The following is a 23,884-nucleotide window of genomic DNA, read 5'->3' as shown; positions in this document are numbered from 1 at the left end:
TTAATAATGATTTTATGTCTGAATTGTTGAGCACTGTCTAATTTGGTTGTTTGAATAGAGCTGAGAAATTATAATCTATTGCATTAGTTTGCTATTACTTATATATCTACTGTACTATTATCTGTTAATTATTATATTTACAAAAGAAATTGTTTCAGTTTATTAAATAAAAAATTAAAGAAATTTTATATGTAATGTATCACATTTTAATATAATATAGTTTTTAATCGTTTGCAATAATATTATATTTGAATTTGTCGACTTTTATTTTCATTCAAACAACGCGATTCAGCGGCAATGACGTCGACTATTTTTCACAGTGTGTCCGTAATGCCCTTTATTATAATAACATCGTACCTACATTAGTGCAACGGCATAATATGATATTATACGGTTCATACTTTAAGCGTCCTCAGACATTCAATCAATATGTCAAAAACTTAAGAAATCTGTACGATGATGAATAACGTCTGAAAGAGCATCATATACGTTTCATATATTATTGTACTTATAACTGAGAAATTTGTAAAGACGTTTAGAAGTCTGTTACTTAGTCACACTTAAGTTCATTTTAGTTCTTTTTTTTCCTATACTAATGATGTTTCGCAATATTTCTTAGAGTCAAGTAAATATTTGATCTACAACACACATTAATATCCTACTTGATTAAAAGTGATAACCGTCGCTTATAGCAATGTACATAGAATAAATAGTTACACCCATGGTACTCTTCTTGCTTTATTATTTCTGAGGATATTATACTTATTGCCATTTCTTACACCTTAAACTGAAACACATACAAGCACAATTGCTTGGCAGTAGAAACACAGGGAAGAGGTACCTATAGTATACCTACCCATGCCAACACAATGGTTGAACAAAGTCTACGTCTAGTAAAATAAATGTGAAACAGGCAAAAGTTTCAGAGACTATATGCATTCATAATGTTTTTGTTGAAAGGAAGTCATGTAGTCAGTCCAGGTGATATGGATTGTAAATTAAACTGCCGATTGTTTTATTCGGTTGTATACTTTCAAGTACATGCTAGTCATGTACAGAATACAAAGAGGTTTGAAAACATGGTATTATTTGGGTCGACGACTAGCTATAGACGGTTTGATGGTCTAAATGGAGGCTTATCCAAACATAAGTGCTTGAATGGATAAGCCTCCATTTTTGGACAACTTAATAGCTTTTGGACAACTGGCTAATATCTATTCCATTTAATATTTGTATACAACGAGTTTATTCGTGTAAATTAGGATAAAACGTACGTAGATGTTAATACAGGATAACATACCATATCCTGTATATTAAATTTTAATCAAATCTATTTAGCTACCTAAGTATGAACTTTAGAAATTTTCACATCTATAATACGAGTATCATCAGGATTAGTCCTGTACGTTATACTACGTTTATTACTACGTGGATTAGGAAGTAAGATTATTTATTAGCTTTAGGTTCTTAGCAATAAACTAAGATTAAATATAAGGAAAACGTTAAAATATTAAATTCGTAGATAAAATAATGGCAGTATATTGTTTAAAATAAACCTTGAATACGTTGAATTAAATATTTTGCGATTTACTTTTTAGATTTTACTTTTAGTATTTGACTTCTCAACGAGAGTTTTTTTTAACAACTAATTTGATTTAATTATATTCAATACTGGACAATAAACGATTGGATTTATAATGATGAATCAGCTTTCATTTATTGAAGAGACGTCGCATTTTCTTAAAATTATTACGCTACATTTAATCAGTGTACTATGTATTATATTAAACTAGTTTTAACTTTTTTTATATATCATTCTATATCGATTCCAATATCATTTGCCGGAAATATGGTTGTGGGAATCGATACTCAATGTCGACTGATCGTAGAAAGGTGACTTGTTTTGTGTTTACAAACTATACTGTAATTTCTTTTGTATAAAAACATCACGCTTTATTATCATTTTTAGCATTTTCTTAATGTGAATAAAAATTTACGATGACGATAAATCCAAAAATCTCTACCAATGTCATAGATCTTGACACTCTTATCATTTTATGACTTGAAATGAAAAAAAGACTACTTTTATCAGTAAGTTGGTTGGAGTAATAAAAATAGTTGGACAGTAAATTGCGAATAAATATTCGTTATAAGAGGACAAAGTAAGGGAATCTTTAAAAAAATTAAGAAATATAAGTATATACATAGGTATGAAGGTAGGTGGGTATATACTAACAAATAATTAAGTTAGTAACATGCATATTAAATTTAACAAATAACTAATAAACAATTAATGGGTTAAAGGCAAGGAAGAAACGGAAAATTACTCACGTTTAAAATGAAATTATATTAACAGTTTTTAATATGGTTTGTTGAGTTTTAAAAAGAATTACTTAAACCATTAAGTATATACTTTATATTAATATATTTATTTATAAAATATTTTCCTTATTCGTCTAGGTTGTACTAGTGAAAACGTCAGATATTTTTGTTATTTTTAACTAGTATAGATATATAAGATCCATATTATTTATTAAATATATAAAGAGTTGTCACTATACAATTATAGAATATAAACGCCACGTCATCAACAACTCGTCTCATCCCCAACGATACTATCTATAAATTAAGATAGGCAATAGTGAATATGTAATAGCAGGTAGATACCTACAGTAATTTGAGAATAACTGCATATATTCAGCTCTATCAATTTTAGTCTAAATATACTATCATACATGCTTATATTCAAAAGGTGATCATTTCAATGCTCCATATCTAATCAGTATCAATTTAGCTGATGGACAAAAGACTCCGTCATTGAGGTTAGCCGACTATAATGATGGATTGACAGTTACCAAATTTTATATTAGTGATAATATCTAATCTTCCATTAAAAAATGTTCACTATATTGTGATCAAACTAATAAACGTGAAAACCGAACATGCAAATATATATTTAGATAGGCGTTTAAAAAATTAACTTTGTCTCGTCAACATCATTGTCCTTCAGGCGTGAGACGTAGCGAGGAGTGGCGCGGGGGAGGGAAGGCGACAGAGGCAACAGGCATGGGTCGCTGCGGGCGAAGCAAGGGCGTCCGTCTATGCACGCCCCTGTGCCCTTGTCGTACCGTGGCCAGACGGTGCATGCACCCTGCAGCCTGCACACAACAGTGCAACCGCAACCAGTGTGCGAAGTAAACACGTATCAGACAATTACGATGTCCTTTGTTTGTACCCCTAAAAATATTCAATTTAACAGACAATCTGAAAATGGAAAACAATTGTTTTCCATACAAACAGAGTTTTTTCTTCAAAATCCGTATTTAAAATTTTTTTTTTTCAGTAAAAAAGAATTTTACTTTTTAGCTTTTATTTATAATTACACTTTTGATAAAAATTTGATTACATTTATTAATTGTACATTCTTTTACTTTTTAATTTTTATGCTTATAGTTATTTGTTTCATATATGTGTTGACGTCAGCAATAAAATAGGATTTCTTTTTTAACTAGGTAGTTATGGTTGTTACATGAGTTCAATTTTGCACGCGCGGTACTGGTTAACTTATGTTTTAATGGAGTTTTCAGAAAATTCTTTGTATAACATAATAAGAAACGCCTGTTCAAAATTTTTAACTTTTAATTGCAGTAGCGCTTTAGTTTAGTAAAATCCACTCTCAGCCAGGCTCACATGTAAATTCAGGTAACTATTTGGTCGTGTCAGTTGTAGTTTAGTTCGGTAGTTTTCTTATACGAGTATCTTCATGAATTCTGTGTGCTGACATATCAGCCAATTACTTGAAAATTGTTTCTTTATATTTTTTAAGTATCTACTAAAAAACTTTTTCAGTAACCGCGCAACAAAATGTCACAATAATAATTTTCAACACGATTGTAGTGGAAATTGCTAGATGATTTAATTAATGTTCTATTTTCAATATTCATAACTTATTCATTTATTTAAGGAGGGGAGAGTTCTCTACTGTTTATCATGCTTGAAATTCTAGCAAGGATTTTTAAATATATAGTCAAAAATTTGGTTAATTTGGCATTTCTAACTATAAACATAATTATACATTATATTTTAGTCATTAAAAGTATGAATTTTTTTTTTGCAAAATAAAGAAGAGTATAGTATAAAATTTAAGCTATAAAGAGTCTTTTTGCAATCGTTTTTAAAAACTGGGCTTAGCAATCTTTTAGTTAGTTCTTAACAGTCACAGTTTATTAATACTATTTTAAACTACTTTTCATTTATAGCACAGTTTTATTAACTATTTACATTCAGTCGTTGTACTGTAATAATTTTTATTCTGTGGAAATGCACTTCCTATCCCGTCGCAACTCCCATTTTGCCGCCCACCCAATACCGCGTGATGCTGCATTTTAATAGCACTTTTAACTTACAAGCCCAATCACAACGGGTGTACTGATTAATTTTACTTGTCTAACCAAAACTTTATTTATAATACAATTTTTGCAACACAACATTTTTTGTGATGTTAATATAATAAATATTAATGAATCTAGTGGTCAGAAGAATTAGATTAATAATTTTAAAACGGAATGCTCTAAACTTTTTTTATATCACTCCTCATTCTATTAAAATCATCGAGGTCCTATCTATATTTGTTAAATTGGTACAAATTTGTTTATTTTTACGTTTGGTAATTTCCCAAGTATCACATATTTCTTCATATTAATAGAGTTAACGAAGGAAGCCTAGAAACACTTGATACTATAGAGCGTCACTCTTGTAGTATAGTATAGTGTAGTTGTAGTATAGTGTAGATGTAGATTGCCACGATTTGCCAATGTAATCTATCAAATCTGTTGAGAGAGAATTAACTCACAAAAAAAAAGACTTAAATGTCATTTTATATAAAAATACAGATAATAAACATATCTGTCAAAATATTTAATAATTATTATATCATAATGTTTGGACACCTATAGAATAAGTGTATATAACTATTTTTTGTATAACGTAACATCTGTAAGTGTACCTTATTCCAGGAATAAAAAATTTATAATTATAATTTATATTCTGTCATATCTGAATTATTTATCTATTTATCGTGTTTGAAACCAACACATTTTATAGTTTTGCCCATTGTTTGTTATAGACGAATGGACACGATAAATTAACTTAAAAAAGAAATTAATGAAAAGTTTCTTAATAATTAGCTGTAAACTATGGCTTTGCAAGAATCTAATTAGAAAGTAACTTAGTAACAAACATTTAAATATCTTTTAAAAATATACATATATAAGATATTAAGATAGTATATTCATATTGTTGGATTAAATTAATGGTTAAAAAAATTAATACGTGACATTTTATTATATTATATTTACTTAATTTTAAATTATCTTGTACTACACGAGTATAATATATTATCTATATTGTTGCACTTAGCTGCCACAAGATTAATGTCATGATATCGTATTCGTGATTTACTGTTCATTCCAAAGACTTGACAGACAGAGAATGCTTTTAATATCAAGTTTGCTTCTTGTAGGAACCATATTGTCATTTAGTCAATAAAAATCTTTAAATAAGTAAATACCTCAAAGATTCCTACAATTCTTACGAAATAATTTATTAACTAAAAACTGAATTACTTTCGCTAGTGAGGGTTATTGTATTAATTATGATAAAAAATTCTGTAATTTGACTGAGTTAGTGCAATAGTAATCCCTTAGTTAAGTTTACCTTTAGCCGTCAGAAATGAATAAAAATGTGAAGGAAATTACTCATTCATTACCACAACTGCAATGTTTATTTGCTTTGTAGGGTAAATCAGAATGTCTCTGACGTTATGCATAATATCAGTTCCTGCTTTCTATTAGGTATGCCATTTAATGTTTATTAACAACTGTATAGTATAAATTTTGATAACTGTAAGGATTTCTACCACATTTAGAACATTCTCTTTAGTAAGAATATTTGAAGTAGATTAGTCAATAAGTATATTAGCAAAAAGTTTGGCTTAGAATATAATGACTACACAATTATAATGGCACGTGCAGGCGTTGCGTTATGTCGTCAAACAAAATACATGACACGTCCGAGAGATTGATGTCAACGCCTCCTTGAACCCTCGCTTCACAAATTTAATTCACAATAAGTAACTACACTTTTGTATGCGTCCGCGCACAATACCTATTCAGATTTATTGTGAAGTGCTGAATCGGTAATCGGCTATATGCCCGGTCGCTCACCCTTCATTATACTTACTTCAAATGGATGTAACTTGATCAGACCAATCAACATATTTTCTGTTTTTAATTTGCCGTTAAAGATATTGTATTTCACAAATACACAAGAAATTTATAATTTTAATTGCTACTTAAATGATTAATAATTTTTTTAGTATTTACATCTCATCATATCCAATATATTCTACTATATATTTCAGTTCATGAGAAATTTCGTACAGTAATTGCTTGGAATCATCCAGTAAATTAAATGTTTTTTGCATGGATGTTTTCGATACCTCATTCTTTAAAGATTCAAAATAATATCTTTCGTCTTCAGTCATAGATTCTATTTCATCTTGAAGAGGTTTTAAATTATACATATGATTGGGTGTTACTTTGTCATCAAGGAATATGCTATTGAGTTCTTCAAATATGAGGTTGTAATCTGCTTCCACTTCTTTATTAATTTTTGCTATTTTAGTAGCTAATAGCTGGTCTAATATATTACTCGATTCATCCTTAACATTGTCAGATAAATCAGAACTTCGTAAATGTAGATCTAAAAATATTTAATTATTAGTAGTGTTAATGTAAAAAAATATGTATTAATGGTTGTACTCGTATTTAGGAATTATTTAAAAATCATCTATAAATATACAAACACATAATCTTAAATTATTTTGTACTTACGAAGCTGATTGTGATGCTTGTCATTACAATTTCTACAATACATTCCGAACTGTCTTGTATCAACTTCTAACTTCATTAATAGAGGATCAACTTGCGCAAGATTTTGATTTATTTCCAAGTGGATTCGTTTTGGGTTTACATTCCTCACTTTATGATAAAAATGATAATATTCATCTTGCAAATTTAAAATATCGTACATAATTCGACCAAAATCTTTTAAAGCAATATCTTTTAAATTATTTTTTAGTTCCACTATTTTATTCTTATATGAATCATGGTCCACAATGATCTTATAATTTATTTCATCTTTGCTTATATTCACATAATTTTCTAATTTGGTTTTAATTTGACCAAATAAATTCATCATGGAATCGCAGTACCCATACTTCTGACCTTGATTCTGTTCAATTGTAGTCTGCAATGAAACTCTTTCAAGTTGCATTTGTGCTGGAAAATATTTTTGTGTTATAACAACTTTTTAAATATAAACAAATTACTCCAATTAAAAAAAATATGAAAGTATTTACAATAATATAATTATATCAAATACCAGTTGTATCTTATTGATAACAAGCTATTTATTCCAAATAATACATATGACTAAAGAATTTGTTTATAAATAAAATATCCTTACATAATAATACATCCTTACATAATATAAATGAATAAATATTGTTACCAAATACATATATGTATTTCTAAGTAAATATTCTATCGGTATCTGAAAAGTAACATAGTTTAAAAAAAAGTATATAATTGATATACTTAATATATTTTTAAATCTTTATTATTTTTCACTTACCACTTTCTAGCCAGGGTCGGTTACAAGTAAGTTTGCATATTTGTTTTTGTGTATTTAAATTTTCTAATATTTCCGTAGCTCTATCTGACTTTTCTTTAAATTTCATCTGTAAGTAAGGATACTCTTGTAATGCAGAGGATATTTCTGCTACCAATGGTTCTATTGCTTGCCGAGATCGGGCTAACTCTTCCAGAATATGTTTTAAGTGTTGAGGTCGGTCACCGAACCAACTTTGAAATATTTTGATTTCCTGTATATTCTGATTACGCACATCGATTGCAGTATCATAATAACTGTCGTTAATGGATTTGTATATTTGCAGTTCATCAGTAAAATAATCTATTGCCTCTTTTAAATCATGAGCACTGAACAATGTTTGACCTTCTAAACATTTTGGAGGTAATTCTGAAAAATATAGCAGTTTTAAAAAAATACACTGTATGTTTACTTTACATCTATTTATATCAACATGCCTAATTAATTTCGAGTAAATGACAATAAAATAACCAGTTTAGTGAATAAATACCTGTATAAGGCAGTTTTTCAGTGTTACGACTAATTAATACCACTAGAGATTGTTAGTAATGCAGGCTCGGTTCCATTGTTTGCAATAACCCTGTCAGATCGACTTCCATATAGTTCCCCCTGGAAACTATCGTGCTAAATTCCAGGTGTATTTATAGTGTAGATGTATTTATCACGATGGGCTAAATATTTCTGCTCTTTCATTCTCATCTATCATCCCTCACTGGTGCCCCGCCAGCGTATACCATTAGCGTAGGCGGGGTTACTATTCCATCATCCATTAAAAAAGAACTAGTAGTAGTAGTAAAAACTTATAATTCATTCTCGTAACATTTTCATTACAAATACATTAAAGAGGTAAGCTGAAGTGCAATGATTATAACGGAAGTCTATGTGGTAGATATGCCCTCGTGGTTATTGGTATTCTACCCTTCATTTTCTTTGAAGGCTTTTTATTATGAAATACTTATTACAAAAAACTGTTAAGATTATAATTATATTAATGTAATAAGTTGCATTGTTTGATACAACGTCTAGACATGTTATGTTGTTTACATGCATATAAATCTACCATTGAATATTTTGTATTTAAAGTTTCCAAATACTGTTTTTTCATTAAAAAATAATTTATTTACAGTGAGAGACTAATAACAATCCTGTTGTATAATTAACTATTTTATTTATTTATTAATTTTAATTTTAATGCATAAAATTCAATGTACATTTGGTGAACTTAACACTGGATGGTGTCCTCTACCAGTCAACTATTAGGCAAACCGAGAAATAAGTCTGCGGTGCATCATTGAATAGAGGAAATATAAAGTAATACTTAATATATTGATATAATATAAATATATAATAAGACTGATATAAAGATACACATATTGTCGAGGTAAGGACAGCAACGACCCTCTTTAAACATCACTAAAAGCCTACTCGTAACTGTGCCTGCCAAGCACGACAATTACTGGCAAAATATATATAATTATATAATTAACATATACACATATATGATTCTGTCTTTTTGATACTGTGTTAGGCTTTGATATGGATGATCTTATAACTGAATCAAATTAACTTACTGGCAGCTTTTTGTATGGAAAAGACTAAGAACCAGAACTAAAGCTTTTAGTTAAATATGTTTAGGTGAAGGAAATAGGCTTATTTTCATGGCCAGGTAATCTGTAGTAGTTGCTTAATATATAAAAATAATATAAAAAATTATAGTTTATATTTACCCTCAGTTGGAGATTTAGATTCTGAAATATAATTCTTCAATACATTTTCTTCCCCATTAGAGAGTTGTCTATCTATTTCAGATTTTTGTGTGGAATACCAGTTTAAATTGTTTTCGAAAAAGTATACACCAAGAACTGTAGTATTATATAAAAATATTACACTCACAAATAATTTGAGTGATAACATTGTGGGTAAATAAAGTACAGTTGTAGTATTAGATGCTATCATGCAACTATACAAATCCTTTATATACTTATTTATGAAAAATTTTATATTTTAAGAATGTAGATAAAAATATAAAATTTACTTAGGTATGTAAACAACTTAAAGACCTATTATTTTTTATTACTCTATATCTACTAGATGGTTTAGAAGTTTTACATTAACTCACTATAGCTACCTACTTTGATATAATCAAAAGGTTTTTCTTGCTTACCACGAGTTTAACAAAAAAAATCGTTTCTTTTTAAAAACTGCTATAAATAGTACTTAGGTAACCTTATCGCCCAATGCTGCGGACGTGCACCGCATAAACATAACATTACTGTTGATATAAAATAATAACGGCTTCATGCAATTGCATAAGGACATTTTGCTTTTCTACTTATTAAAATACATCGTATTGATAAAGCGTGCCATGTCAGGCTACGGCAAAATATAAAAACGTTCATTGTCTTTGCCACGACCAATATAATCCAAAATAACATTGATAGTCTATTATTCTATTTTATTTTCTAAAAAAAACAAAGCAAAATAGAAAAAATGTGTTAGAAATTCGAATACTTTTTTTTATTTTTTTTTTCTATAACACAGGAGGCATACGAGCATGGGGCTCACCTGATGGTAAGTGACTACTACCATCTATGAGTACCCACAACATCAGAGGTATTGTAGGTGTGCTGCCGCCCTTTTAAAAAGAATATGCCCTTTTCTTGAAAGTTACGATGTCCTATTTGTTCGGAAATACTGCTCCTCGAAGTCGATTCCAATGTTTTGGACTCGTTAATTTTACACCCAACCCAAACAAGTGCACAATAGCAAGTACACTGCCTAAGTACAAGCTTCAAACAAGCTTCAACAGCAAAATTGCTAAAATCTAACAAGAATGGGAGATAAAGGGTTTTGTTCGAGCAAAATCATCAATAACAGTGTCGAATTTTATAAAATATGCAAGAAACGCCAAGTACAGATGATACAGATGATGCACAGGTGTACGAAAACGCTGCCTTTAAATACTTGGATACCTTTATGTTATAGTCACAAACGAAAGGTGTTGAAAGATTGAAGCATTCATTTATCTGTCTAGACAGAATACAGATAGACAGATAAATTCATTTAAAAGCCACTTCGCCACAAATAGACGTTTGCAACACCCAACTTTCAAATTTATCAGAATTTACGTCGTTTTTTGTTTATCTCTTTTGACATGCATTAACATATAGATAGTCTATTTTTGTCATTATCTAAATTAAACATCATTGTTTAATTTAGATAATGACAATGTATTTATTTAAATGACTTCATAGTCTTTAAATAAAAAAAAATAACATCATTATATACAAAACATGCACTAATAATTTAAAATAATTACTAGGTAATCATATTCCAAAACAATTTAAATTAATTTCTTCCATAATATTTTAAAAATATAATAAAGCAATAAAGTCACACAATATTTATAAATAATCTACATAGAGGTTACCTAATATAAAAAATATAAAATACTAATCAATATTCAGGGATATACCTGTACAATCACGAAATCAATATGACACCTGACTGCAGCGACCTTGCATGGTCGCCATGTAGTCTGGAGGACGCAAGTACGACAGGACGTGTCGACCTCTGCACCTCGTATCATCATTTCAAATCAACTAGAGGTAATTAATTCGATTTTATATTGCCAAGTTTTATTTTCTCGTAGCTAATCTTTTGTATCACCCAAGATTTATAAAAGATTAGATAGAAGAAGTGCACTCGACTTCGTTTAGATGAAGCATTCTTTGTAGAATACTTGTTTATTAAAACAAAATTTGAATTATAAGTGGAGAATACTTGATGATTCTAAAAATAAAAATCTATATTCTTCGTAATTATACTAGTACAGTGTAAAAATCGACAATTAAAATTTATTCCATTATGATATTTCATTGGAAGTTGTTTAGATTTTTCTCGTCATGATGTAACAAACATACAGAAAAACATTAATTTTATTAGTAACTGAATTTGTTGTATCCGTATTTGTTAAAGCTTTTTAAAAAAAAACTTAATGCATCACTTTACTGTACTGACTTCTTTCGATCTTTACTATTGTATGAGTGTAGATTTTGTGATATTAGCTGAATGGGTGAAATTCCACTATTTAATAAGGTACATGTTTAAATTTTTAATATATAATATCACATAAAAATTAAAAAATAGATAAGTGTAACATTAAGACAGAATATGAAATATTGAATTAGATTTTTTTTCTAAAATTTTATTATATTACAAGCAGCCGCCCCGACTTCATACGGTTAGATAAATTAGCATTTTATATTAGATATAAAAAAAAATATTTAGTCAATATTATTTCCTGATAACGTAACTTTCTATAAGTTAAAGAAGAAGAATATAGTAAATATATACACACACATACACATAATATATATATATATATATATATATATATATATATATATATATATATATATATATATACTTATGCATATTTACAGGTTATATACTCATTAAAAGAAAGTATATTTATTAATATATAAAAAAAAATAGATAAAATAGTTATCTGCTAGGATATTAATTATAAATGAAGCCCCTTTCCAATATTCACCTGCTGTAAGCTTGTTTATTCCTAAATGGTGAGGTGTATAAATTTGTAGACATAGATTACTTGTATCTAACACACCCCAAAGCCTCATTTATCAAGTCTGGGTTGAGACAGGAAAGGGGGTAGGAAGGGGCAGGAGGGAGTGAGGGTTACCGGGGAATGAAGAGGGCGGAGGGGTCGGACGGCGGCTTCAAGGTTAAGGCCAGCCCAACTCACCCTCTGTAGACGCACGCACTCACTTGATATAGGTAGACTATATTCCCGATCAAATGTTTTCTTTTGCACTTCAATCACTTTTATCAATATAGACCTTACACTCAACTAAATAAAGTAAGTTCTATTGCGTCATTTTATTGAATTAAATTTTTTTCAGGTATTCTACGTCCAATACTGCATTATAATAACAAAGCATCTGCAAGATCATTAACTATAGTGTTACACTTCAATCGAATTATTGGCTGTCAAACAAGATAGAAATATATCTACAGATTTAATAACTATCATAACTGATATAACATGTTAGTACGTAGATCTCTACGGATCACATAGCTTACTATATATCTACCTAAATAATATATATAATATAATGACTTATTTCTATTTATTTTAATTAACTAATCCTAAATCTATATATATAAATATTATTAATAATAATAAAACTTTTGCTAGATTTTTTTTTAATTTAAAGGTTTTCAGTTTTCCCGTGAGTGCCGTAAAAGCCGACTAAGGGAAGGCGAGGGATGGGCAGCAGTGTCCCTCTTAAAACATCTTTAAAGCCTGACTGCGGTTACCAATCCGACTGCCAAGCGTGGCAACTACTAGCAAAATTCCCCAAGAGGGAGGCTTATGTTTAGCAGTGGACAGATAAAGTCTGATATGATGATGTTGATATATATCTATAACCAGATTCTTTATGAGATCGATTACAGAGAAAGAAATCTATCGAGTGTGTTACTAACATGTCTTAGTTCATCCAATTTCAACATAGATTAAGGATAATAACTACCTACTTTCACAGTACGTCTTATGGATTTACATCAATTCCGCGTACTCTTGATTTATATAAAAATGTTTGATATTTTAATCATAAACTACATTAAATTAGTTCCTTCTATATACTCGTAGATATCTAATGTGACTCATGTACAATATAGATGGCACTGTCCCATTGTTTGCCCACGCTGTCTATAAAGACGGTCCAAAATAACGTAACTGATTACTCTGACAGTTTAATGACTAATAAAATGTTCTATTAACTAAATGTTCACCGCCAAAAGTATTATGTTTTGGGTAATAATAAATTTAGAGCATCTGTTTATTATTAATTTTAGAATTCCAATTTGAGTTTCTAATTTTAAAAAATGTAGTCATTGGGCCAATGGAGTTAATGGATCTTTTTGGATCGAACTTTTTAAAATAGGTTTATCTTGAGATCGATACCAAAATTCAAGATATTGAATGCTTTGGGGGATTACGTCGATCCCTCAAGTATCTGTGTTATTCTTTATTATCTTTAGGTTTCCTTTTTTCAGAAAATTTTTCTTTTCATTACATAATTTTCTTTTTTATTAGACGTCAACATTCACATGATACCGAGACCAATTTTATCACTTTTATGATTAAAAAATTGATATTTTTGTCTAAGATTGGAAGCCCTAATTTCAACAGGTAGGTATATAAATAACAATAGGTATAATAACCTGTTTACACGCTCACACATATATGAGTACTTAAGTGTATTTAAACAAAGTATAAACATAGTTTTCAATATTTGTTAGTAAATATTTTTTACTGTCTAGTGCGTATAAACATAAGTGATAACGGTCTATCCGGTTTAAATAGATTATAATAGCAGTTTGAACCGACCGTGAAGGGCGGGCGGCGAACGCCACCCAACCACAAATATCATGCTCTTACTGCTCTTCTCTTTCACACGTATGCTGTACTTATTATATATCCTTAGTAACATTATAAATATGTCTTTTTTCTCTAGGCACCTCTATGGCTTAACCGATAGTCATGAAAATTAGTATATTTGCACTATTTGAGATAGATGAGTTCAAAGACTACTTTTTATGTCAGTCACGCCAACGACGTCACGGGTTAAAATTAGTAATTTATCTCTACAGAAAGACGACGTAATTGTCGTCGTATTTCAATTTAGTAACAGTTTTCACTATTGATATCTATTACTTAACATAAAATTTTCATCCATAAAAAAACTAATATCATAGGAATAATACAACATTGAGGGCAAACAACGCTCGAACAACGACAGATGTCGTTGTTATTTTATGGTTTACTTTCGGTTTTCATATAATTATAGATGAGTAATATAATACTAAATGACAAGTCACTGTTGGATAATTTTGACAGCATTCTGTAGTATATCTACATACAATTCGGCTATAGCACTATTACCCTAGCTCAAAGTTCCGTAAGTACTCGCCAGGAACGAGGGAAAAATTGTATTGCATGCAGTCCCCTCGGCCAGTAGCATGGTCTAACCGATGCACAAGTGGTCGTTGCTATCTGATTTACAATTTCAACACATTATATATAGGACCGAAGAGATAACTTGAACAATCTGTTTATATATATTATTAATAAATGTTTTATTTTGACGCGAATTTATTTACTTATTGACAATATTATTTTTTGCCTGTTTTATTTTTAAATCACCAATTTAAAAAAGATAGCTACGGCGAGTTTTTACTACTATCTTGGTAGAAGTTAATTAAAACAAGACATACCGATATTGGTTATTAATTATGTATATTATGCGAGTCAAAATGTTTATGTAAACTGATGTCGAAATTGTTAGCATCCTTTGTAGAAAGTATTCTAACAGAAAAAGTAGGCTTGAAATATTTTACATGCCAGAAGTGAAGTTTCATATGCAAGGACAAATCATACATCACTTCAGCTACGTTGCTTTACAAAAGGTGCTACAAATCACTTTAAATGAAATCGCAGATAGTCAGTCGCTGAGTTCGAATTTATTCGTGAATCATCAACTGCGCTCGGTTAGCAATGAAGTAAAATCGTATCAGACAGCCGACTGGGTAATACAAAGCGAATAAGTAAAGATATTATCACACTGTGTTAATTCCATTTTCACTCGCTGTTATCATAAAAATCATAGTTATTATTTAAATTTTTAGTAGTATATATATATGTGTGTGTGTGCGATATTAAACCATTGCTATCGAAAATTACATTTTAAGATTTGTCACTGAGAATAAAATTAATTATTTTAATTATCAAAAGAAACATGGGCTACTAACACGGTTTATGTATTGTTAATGATTCCATTCTATTCTGTATATCCAATTACAAATTTGTTTCTTTATCAGTTATGTATCTTCAAAATTTATAATTATAAAGGAATATTTTCTCCGTGTCACTGTATACAAAATGTCTATATTACAAATTTATTGATATTACAAAAGTAAATGACATCTGAAAAAAAATTAAAATTCTCTATAAGAACAACGAATTTGTTAGCTCTCTTATTACATCTCAATTCGAAGTTTCTAAAAAGTTACTTCATTCAGTATTTATTCACAATGTTACACGTTTAAAAACATAGGTCGTCAATGCTTAAATATCCAATAGATAAATAAATCAATTGGGTCAAACATTCGGACAAATTTTATAGTGTTTCTCTGGTTCCATGTTTATTACTCGTTATTTGTTAAGTACCAAGCACTACATGTTAGATGTAATAACATAAAATGTACCTATAAAGTTGAGATAGGAAGAATAAAAAATACTCAAGTTTCTCGTCTAGACATATCCATAATAATAAAAAGTTGATAATAAAAACTTCATATCTGCACATGAAAAACATATTTTTGTTTACCTAATACCTATTCTAAAATATTTAGTTCTCTACATATAAATAATTTATATTATTTTGAATGATGTTTAAAATATTCATCGTCATCATCATCATCATCATCATGTCAACCTTTAACTGCCGACTTCTGAACATAAGCCTCCCCCTTGTGGAGGTTTGCTAATAGTTGCGACGCTTGGCGGGCGCATTGGCAAGTGCAGAGAGTCTTTAGAGATATTTTATGAGGGACGCTGCTACCCATTTTCATCCTCCATTAGTCGCCTTTTACGACATCCACGGGAAAGGAAGGGGTGGCCTATTCTATGCTGGGATCACACAGCCGCTTATAAAATATTATTACCACTATTATTATATAAATTGTATACATGTAAAAAAATATAAAATTAAAAATGAATAGAACAATAATAATAATAGGTATTTAATAAAAATGAATAAGCATGTGATTATTTTGGTAATTTTATTTATATTGCTATATCCCATATCAATTATTAAAAAAAATACAAACACTCAATTTCAAATAATTATATTATAATTTTAAATAGGATAGTCAAAGACATTTGTTGACTGTTATCGATGCGATTTTCTATAGACGTTTTTGTATGAATAAATAATATATTATATAATAATAAAAATTATATAAATAAGGTATCAACTTTTTTGTACAATTTTCGCTTATTCAAACAAAAATATTATATTAATTATTTATATGTTCAGGAATTATTATAGTAATATGGTTTAGGAATTGTATGTTAATAAGATAAGTGAAATAATATGAAATTGATAATTGAATTAAATATTTAGGGGTAAGAAAATGAGTGCAGAGGACGAAGTCACCCAATCGACTCAGCGGCACGTGACTCGTGAGTCAGTAGGCAGACAGTAGCTAACTCACGACAGACGGATATGAGTCCTTCCTCCGAGCTATCGGCCGGCACTTTTGTTAAATTAAAATGGATGAGGTTTAAAGTGGATGGAGCGGCCGTAACTAACAGTTGGTGGTGACGGCGACGTCTGTGCGATTATGATACTTCGTTGAGAAATGTAGAACGCATTTTAAGCATTCTGGCAAATTAAACAGTACCTCTATAAAAAAGCAACTGCATACAACTTAATATTTTTTTGTATACAATTAAGAATTCCAAACTAATATCACACTTGATAAAACATTGTACGTTGGTACCAACTGTACAATGAAAATCAAAGCATATATTGTGGCACCAATGGTCCCTCATGCGTTGTCATTCCTGAGGATTAAGATGTCATGCCTTATATTATTGTTTTGTAATGTCATTGATATAGGTATTCTCTATTCCCTATTCTCAATCTTCAAAATGAAATACAGCAAAGCAGTTACAGTTGATTCATAGCCAATACACGAGTAAGACACATTGCAGTCTGCATCTAGAAATTTCGATGAATTAGCGGAGTTGAACTTCTGTTTGATCGTATTTTTAAATGAACGAAAATAAAATAAGAGACATCATGAGTGCGCACAAATCACGAGCCTATAATTGTTGAAATTAATTATGATAGAATTTCTAGCCTTTATCTGCGGTAATTTATAGTTTTCGATTTATTTCGTAACATCTTTATTCAAAATAAGATAAATTACTTTCGAATAAAATAAATTTAATGTAGGCTCATGTATCGAACTGAAGCATAATGTTTTATAATAGTTTTTTAGAAGTAATAAAAGACTGAGTACTTAACAGACTGAAAAGTTTTATTAAATGAATATTATGTATTTATCCAATAAATCATCTAAAAATTTGATGAAATAGATTCAAAAAATGAAGAAATAATGTTAGTAACATTATCTAATGAATAAATTGTAAACGTGAGTCCCTTGATCTCCCTCGCTGTTTGGCCCCTACTGTTCCGGTTATGGACTGTACCTCATGTACCTAACTGCAACCTAAATTGAGTATAAACTACTGCTGAAAGGATCAGTCTTACATAAGTCAGAACTAGTTTTTTTTTTTTATTTACATGAAAAGTAATAATTTAAAGACCTCTGCTTTTAAAATAAAAAGTCAACAATAATCTACATTCTCAAGTATTTACTTTGATACTATTATAAACATTTTTATATATTAAAATATTTATTATTCCGTTTTATTATGCATCGTAACACGTAGTGCGAAGACTATAAAATAAATTTATAGTATTCGATAGCGGCCACCCGACCGAATGACAAATCAGTTGTAAATTTACAATACACGTGTCAATTGAAATCAGTATTAAATGTATATGTATATCTAATACAAAAACATTATGCTGACACGTAACAAGTTTGTTTGAAACAAAAACAATTGTAGATTTGTATTCGAAAAACAAAGAAATGGAGAAGGAGAATATTAATAATGATTAATTTAAAATTACATAGTCGCGTGTTACGACTGTGCTTATTAAGAACTTCGATCGAAGAGGTCAATTTGAGATAAAATCCGTCTGGCTCTGATAAAAAAAGAGATTGTAATAGCACTGGAATTTCGACTTGGTGCAGATAAATATAATAAGACATATTTATCATTATTAATATAAGTATTTCATAAAAAACAAAAATATTTATAATTTTTGATAAATATTTACATGCATCGATATCATACGTATTTATATTTTATATAATATGTATATATGTTCATATGCATTACTATATAGACACTGTGGCTTAGTGAAATACTATCGCAACATATGGCCATGAATTTGAATCTGGCTGATACTAAAAATTTGTGTACTATTTTAAAGTTTTTATTAACTTTCCGATGACGGAAAATTAGCAATGGAAAAGAGAAAAGTTAATTAACTCGATTGATCTGAGAGATGGCGGTAGTCTCGCCTTTTCTTTCCAAAACTGATCATGTTGAATGTTACATTTAATACCAGAATGAAAGTCAACAAATAACTCTAATTACTTCGTAGTATTATACGAAGTATTATACTGCATATTTGCAGTTGCATTTATTTATTCTTTATATATTATTACGTACTACATACACTACAACAAGTAGTTTTAAAATGTAAATGATCAAATAGAAAATCAACAAATTTTATGTTTCTGTTTTTTGAAGATAATTTAAAAATATGTTGCCGCACCTCCATAGAATCGAGCATAGCTCCTCAATTGTCGATCTACTTATATAAAATATATTGTAATTAAAGAAATAAAGAATAATCATATCTTTAGCCTAAAGTCCATTTTCAGTTTAATGTAGGTATTTTATTATTTTATTATTATTACATTGTTTTTCTTATAGATAGGCTAGTATGTACTATTATTTTCATAGCCTTAACTTTGCACACATTATTTAAAGTTTTAAAAAATCGTTAGTATTATTAATGGAGAAACGCTCAGTCGTAAAGACAGGTATGTATACTATCATAAAATATGATATCTTCAAATTGTAGACATAATTTAAATAAAAGATTTTAATATTTGTTACTTTTAGTAACAATAAAATAGAAACTGAACGCTAAACGCTTAACGTTGTGGAGTTATGGTTGCAAGACTTGACAACAGCATAATTGCGATTCCAGTAGATACGGATTGTTATAAATAAATTAGACAGTAAAAACTCTTCTATGAATTTTCGGTTTGTGTAAATAGCTGTCTAGGTATACAAATTTCCATAATGCAATTCGTCTAGACTAGACAAAGTATGTTCGCGGACGCGTGTCGTGAGCTCGTGCCGACGGGACGCCGACGTCTAGAGGTGAGACTGAGACGAGACGCAATAATGCAATGTGTAAGAGATATATTATGTGTTAGACTTTAGTTAGTTAGTTATGTGTTTATGTCTAAATTAGAAATTAAAAAAAATATATAATATAAAACAGAATATTTTACATTATATAAAATTTTAAGCAAAGGACGCTCTAATATATCGAAATAAATAATTATAAATTCTAAACTTCGAAGTGACCCATTCCCGATAAATTTGTGACTGGCGATACGAACCGTGAATGACGTTTTTCTTTTTTAGACGTATATACTATTCATAAATTTTACAAGATTCATGAGCATGTGAATGCGGTCGTAGATGTTAATGAGCCACTACAAAACATAAAACAATTCGTTATAATTTACAATTATGTGAATGAAGCCTTACATTGTTATCGTTACAATTGTCTGAACGCTATTACAAATTTAAATCGTGTTGTGTCTACTATACCAATTACGATTAGATAAGACGTTTCTGTACCTATTGTTTCGCGATGGAAGTGATGAAATCTTTAGCAATAAACTAAAAATATCAACATGAGTAAGACATGATCACGATTCGGTTATTTGTACACTGATAATTTTTATTTTTTATTAGCTAATATTTGAGATTTCGTCAGCGACACACCTTGATGAGTTTAAAATATTTTTAGTACTGAAAATAATAAGTGGTGAACATATCACTTGTAAACATAAACAACATACCACGGACAATATATACTAATTCATTCTTTCTTGACATCCCTAATTCCAGGCCATTTCTACTAGATTTTTTTAATGGGTGAAGATAGAATTGTAACCCTGCCTGTGCTATCGGTATACGTTGCCGGGGTACCAGTGAAGGATGATAGGTGAGGATGAAAACAGGTCAGTTGGCCCATAGTGACCAATTTAATTAAAATTAACCACTATGGTTTTCAGGAGGAACCGCGTGGAGGTCGACCTGAGAGGGTGTATTGCTAGCAATGGGCTTGTTAAACCTCATTACTAACAATCTCTTTCCCCCACTTCTACTAGATTAGACTCATCACTAGTTTGGAAAATTACTCATCCTAAATAAGACTAAAGATCGAAATTCATTTAGATAACGAAATAGTATATTCACTACTATAACACCAAAACTGATTCGGATTTAGAAAAGGTTAGACGTGTTTTGAGTCAGTCTGGTAAAACAGTACGAGTTACTTTTCAACACTGACTTTCTCACATATTTAGTATAATATGGTATAAGCGTTGCTCCAAAACTTATCTAGACTATACATTTACATTTTTGATAATTTTTCTTGTCTAACCAAAACAAACTCGTTCTTTCACAACAACAATAAATTTTGAATTATTACAATGAGACTGATTTTTTACTTTATTCTTAAGAAGGATTTATGCCAGATAAGCAGACGGTTGTAATACTAAAAGGCAAAATCTTGTGTAAAATGCATAAAATTATATTACGCTGACTCTAAATAATATGAATAAAGGCAATAAGATGATTATGACAGATTTTTTATGTTAATGTATGCTATATATTCTATATATTCTATAATTCTCATTAGATTTTATTAATTCTTATTCTAATCGAAAGAATTTCTCACGTGTTGGTCGCATATATATATATATATATATATATATATATATACGAGTATATATATATATATATATATATATATATATATATATATATATATATATATATATATATATATATATATATATATATATATATATATATATATATATATCGTTTTCCGATCTAAGTTAAAAGATCCACTATTCCTTTTCACTCCCAGGATCTCATAAGAGATGATTACAAGAACAAATTATAGTACAAGTTAAGAAAAAAAAAAAAACTAAAACCCCTCACAAATCTCCTGGCAATAATAAATTAAGAAAACCCCGTTCTCGGCAGACTTTTAATCGTGTTACGTTTTTTTATACTTATATATTATATAGCGACCAACATTCTCTCTTTGAATTAGTTGTTTATTCCAGTATTATAAAGTTACAAAATATATGAACATTGAATTGCATCTTAGTATTTTAGACATAATATCTATTATAACTATAGACCGTATATGTACGTAATTTATTTAACAGAGGTGCATTTAAGACTAGACGTAAACGTCAATGTAGGCCTTCGCTTCACCTTCAGACGCTCGGAACGGTTCATTTGTCCTAGTATTATTCATTGCTCACTCCGCCGTCTAGACTAGATAAACATTACACATAGTCACGTAGTTAAGTACCTACCTAGGTGCATTAAAATTCAGAACAATTAGCCAAACACCACCTAGAATTCTAATTTTTTTTTTTATTTTTATTTGCACGTCAATGATCGTACGTTGTCCTTCCGATATCGTAATGTGGTATTGATTTTTCGATTACCGCTAAGTTCAGAATTATGTTAAAGTTTTCTAGATAATGTTTGTTTTAGATAAAAGAAAATAGTTTTTTGTCATCGTCATAGCAAATAGTCATTTCCTTAACAAAGTTTTATATGAGAAATTGAAAAGAACAATACATTTTGCTCCGCAAATACAAAAATACGGTCCTGCCTTACCAAAAAAAAAAAATACTAATTATTTCTTATTGCTGGAAATATTATAAGAATTATAATGATCCCTATGCATTCAAATCTGTTAAGACATTTAGAAGTTATAAAGAAATAAAGAAACTCACATACATAAATTCTATAAAAATTACATTCCTTTTTTGGGCAGTCGTGTAAAAAGAATAGTTAACATTCTAAGGTTAGATTTCTTGTATACAAAAAAAGTAGAAAGAATTGCTGCAAACTAGAAACTTGGCATAGTTTTTTTTTTTAGGTAAAGATGACTTTGTAAAAAATCCTACGTGGAAAGTGAGTTCAAAGGGATATTTTTAAGGGTATAAAAGTAAAGAAAAATCAGTTTTTCGTGAATTGTTAAAAAAATTAAATAAATTTTAAAAGATTTAAAGAAGACATAGTAACTGAAGCGCAAAAGCTGCAATATTCTGCACATTCTGGTGTTTCTTTAAACATTCTAGGTGAAAAATTTACCCAGATATGATAATTTCAAGATAGGGTATTATTATGTATGGATGAGAAGTGACAAATACAGACTTTTATAAATATTTAATTTAAAATTTACAGATTTCATAAATTTCATTTATTACTTGTATTCCTTTATTGATCACACAATATTAAATTAGATAAAACTTATCGAAAAGATAAAATATCTATGTACAATCATTAGTAACTTTAATACTGGCAACCAAGAATTACACGCGTTGCCATGGTAACGAAATATAACAAAAAAGTATTCAAATTAAAATTATTCCCACATTCAGAATATTGCTTTCTATTTATTGTAAAGATTCTCGTTCAGGCTTTAACAATCTGTCTATTATTAATTTGTGCATTATTAGTTAGACACATATTACATATATATATATATATATATATATATATATATATATATATATATATATATATATATATATATATATATATATATATATATATATATGTATACAGTAATAAAAATATATTTCGTTTTTATAAATATAGGAAATATTCATCTTTTTTAGCAAATATATAAGTATTATTTAGAAATTATGTAATTGAAAAAATTAAATGTATAAAAGGAAATTATTCTTTCAATTTTGATAAAGAAAAAATATCGATATAATACAAATAAAAAGTTAGCTAGGATGTTGAAAAATATATCAAAATACGCAACACTTCTTTAATTTTCACCTATTTTATTTATTTGCAGCAATTTATTTCATTTTTACCTTTTTGTTAAAATATTGTTATATTAGTTTAATTTGAATATTAATACAATACAAAATACCAACTTATATTTATTATTTGAAATATTTTAAAAAAATATTTAAATTCTAAATACAAATTTTAAATTTAAATACTCTTAATAAACTATTTTGCACTTCTCAGAAAATAATTTACAATAATAATATCGATAATAAACGATTGATATTATTATTACATTTTCATCAAGAATTCAGTTAAGAAGATATAAAA

The 23,884-nt window shown here is 28.8% G+C and overlaps 1 protein-coding gene and 1 long non-coding RNA gene across 2 annotated transcripts; one reads left to right on the top strand and one right to left on the bottom strand.

The window, feature by feature from the left end:
- Nucleotides 1-4,727: 4,727 nt before the first annotated feature.
- On the bottom strand, nt 4,728-9,689 carry LOC113521442 (uncharacterized). Its single transcript, XM_031912665.2, has 4 exons — nt 9,459-9,689; nt 7,696-8,100; nt 6,894-7,340; nt 4,728-6,762 (listed from the first exon to the last, which is right to left on the bottom strand). The coding sequence occupies exons 1-4, from the start codon at nt 9,685-9,687 to the stop codon at nt 6,380-6,382; spliced, it is 1,464 nt and encodes a 487-aa protein (XP_031768525.2). The 5' UTR covers nt 9,688-9,689; the 3' UTR covers nt 4,728-6,379.
- Nucleotides 9,690-10,545: 856 nt separating this feature from the next.
- Nucleotides 10,546-13,771, top strand: LOC128201577 (uncharacterized). The gene is made up of 3 exons (XR_008253301.1): nt 10,546-11,053; nt 11,199-11,339; nt 12,657-13,771. It is a non-coding gene; the product is annotated as an uncharacterized LOC128201577 (long non-coding RNA).
- The last annotated feature ends 10,113 nt before the right edge of the window (nt 13,772-23,884 follow it).

Source organism: Galleria mellonella, unplaced genomic scaffold (assembly GCF_026898425.1).
Source record: "Galleria mellonella isolate WM207_F2 unplaced genomic scaffold, CSIRO_AGI_GalMel_v1 utg55, whole genome shotgun sequence".
Taxonomy (NCBI): Eukaryota; Metazoa; Arthropoda; class Insecta; order Lepidoptera; family Pyralidae; genus Galleria; species Galleria mellonella.
Note: the sequence above shows the minus strand (reverse complement) of the source record. Positions and strands in the feature narration are given on the sequence as shown.

Bases quoted from the DNA above. Each gene is read 5' to 3' on its own strand.
- LOC113521442 (XM_031912665.2), bottom strand. From the start codon at position 9,687: ATGATAGCATCTAATACTACAACTGTACTTTATTTACCCACAATGTTA. The intron at 7,341-7,695 runs GTAAGTGAAAAA...AATATTTTCCAG, and splicing joins CCGACCCTGGCTAGAAAGTG to CACAAATGCAACTTGAAAGA. The intron at 6,763-6,893 runs GTAAGTACAAAA...AAATATTTTTAG, and splicing joins CAAGCATCACAATCAGCTTC to ATCTACATTTACGAAGTTCT.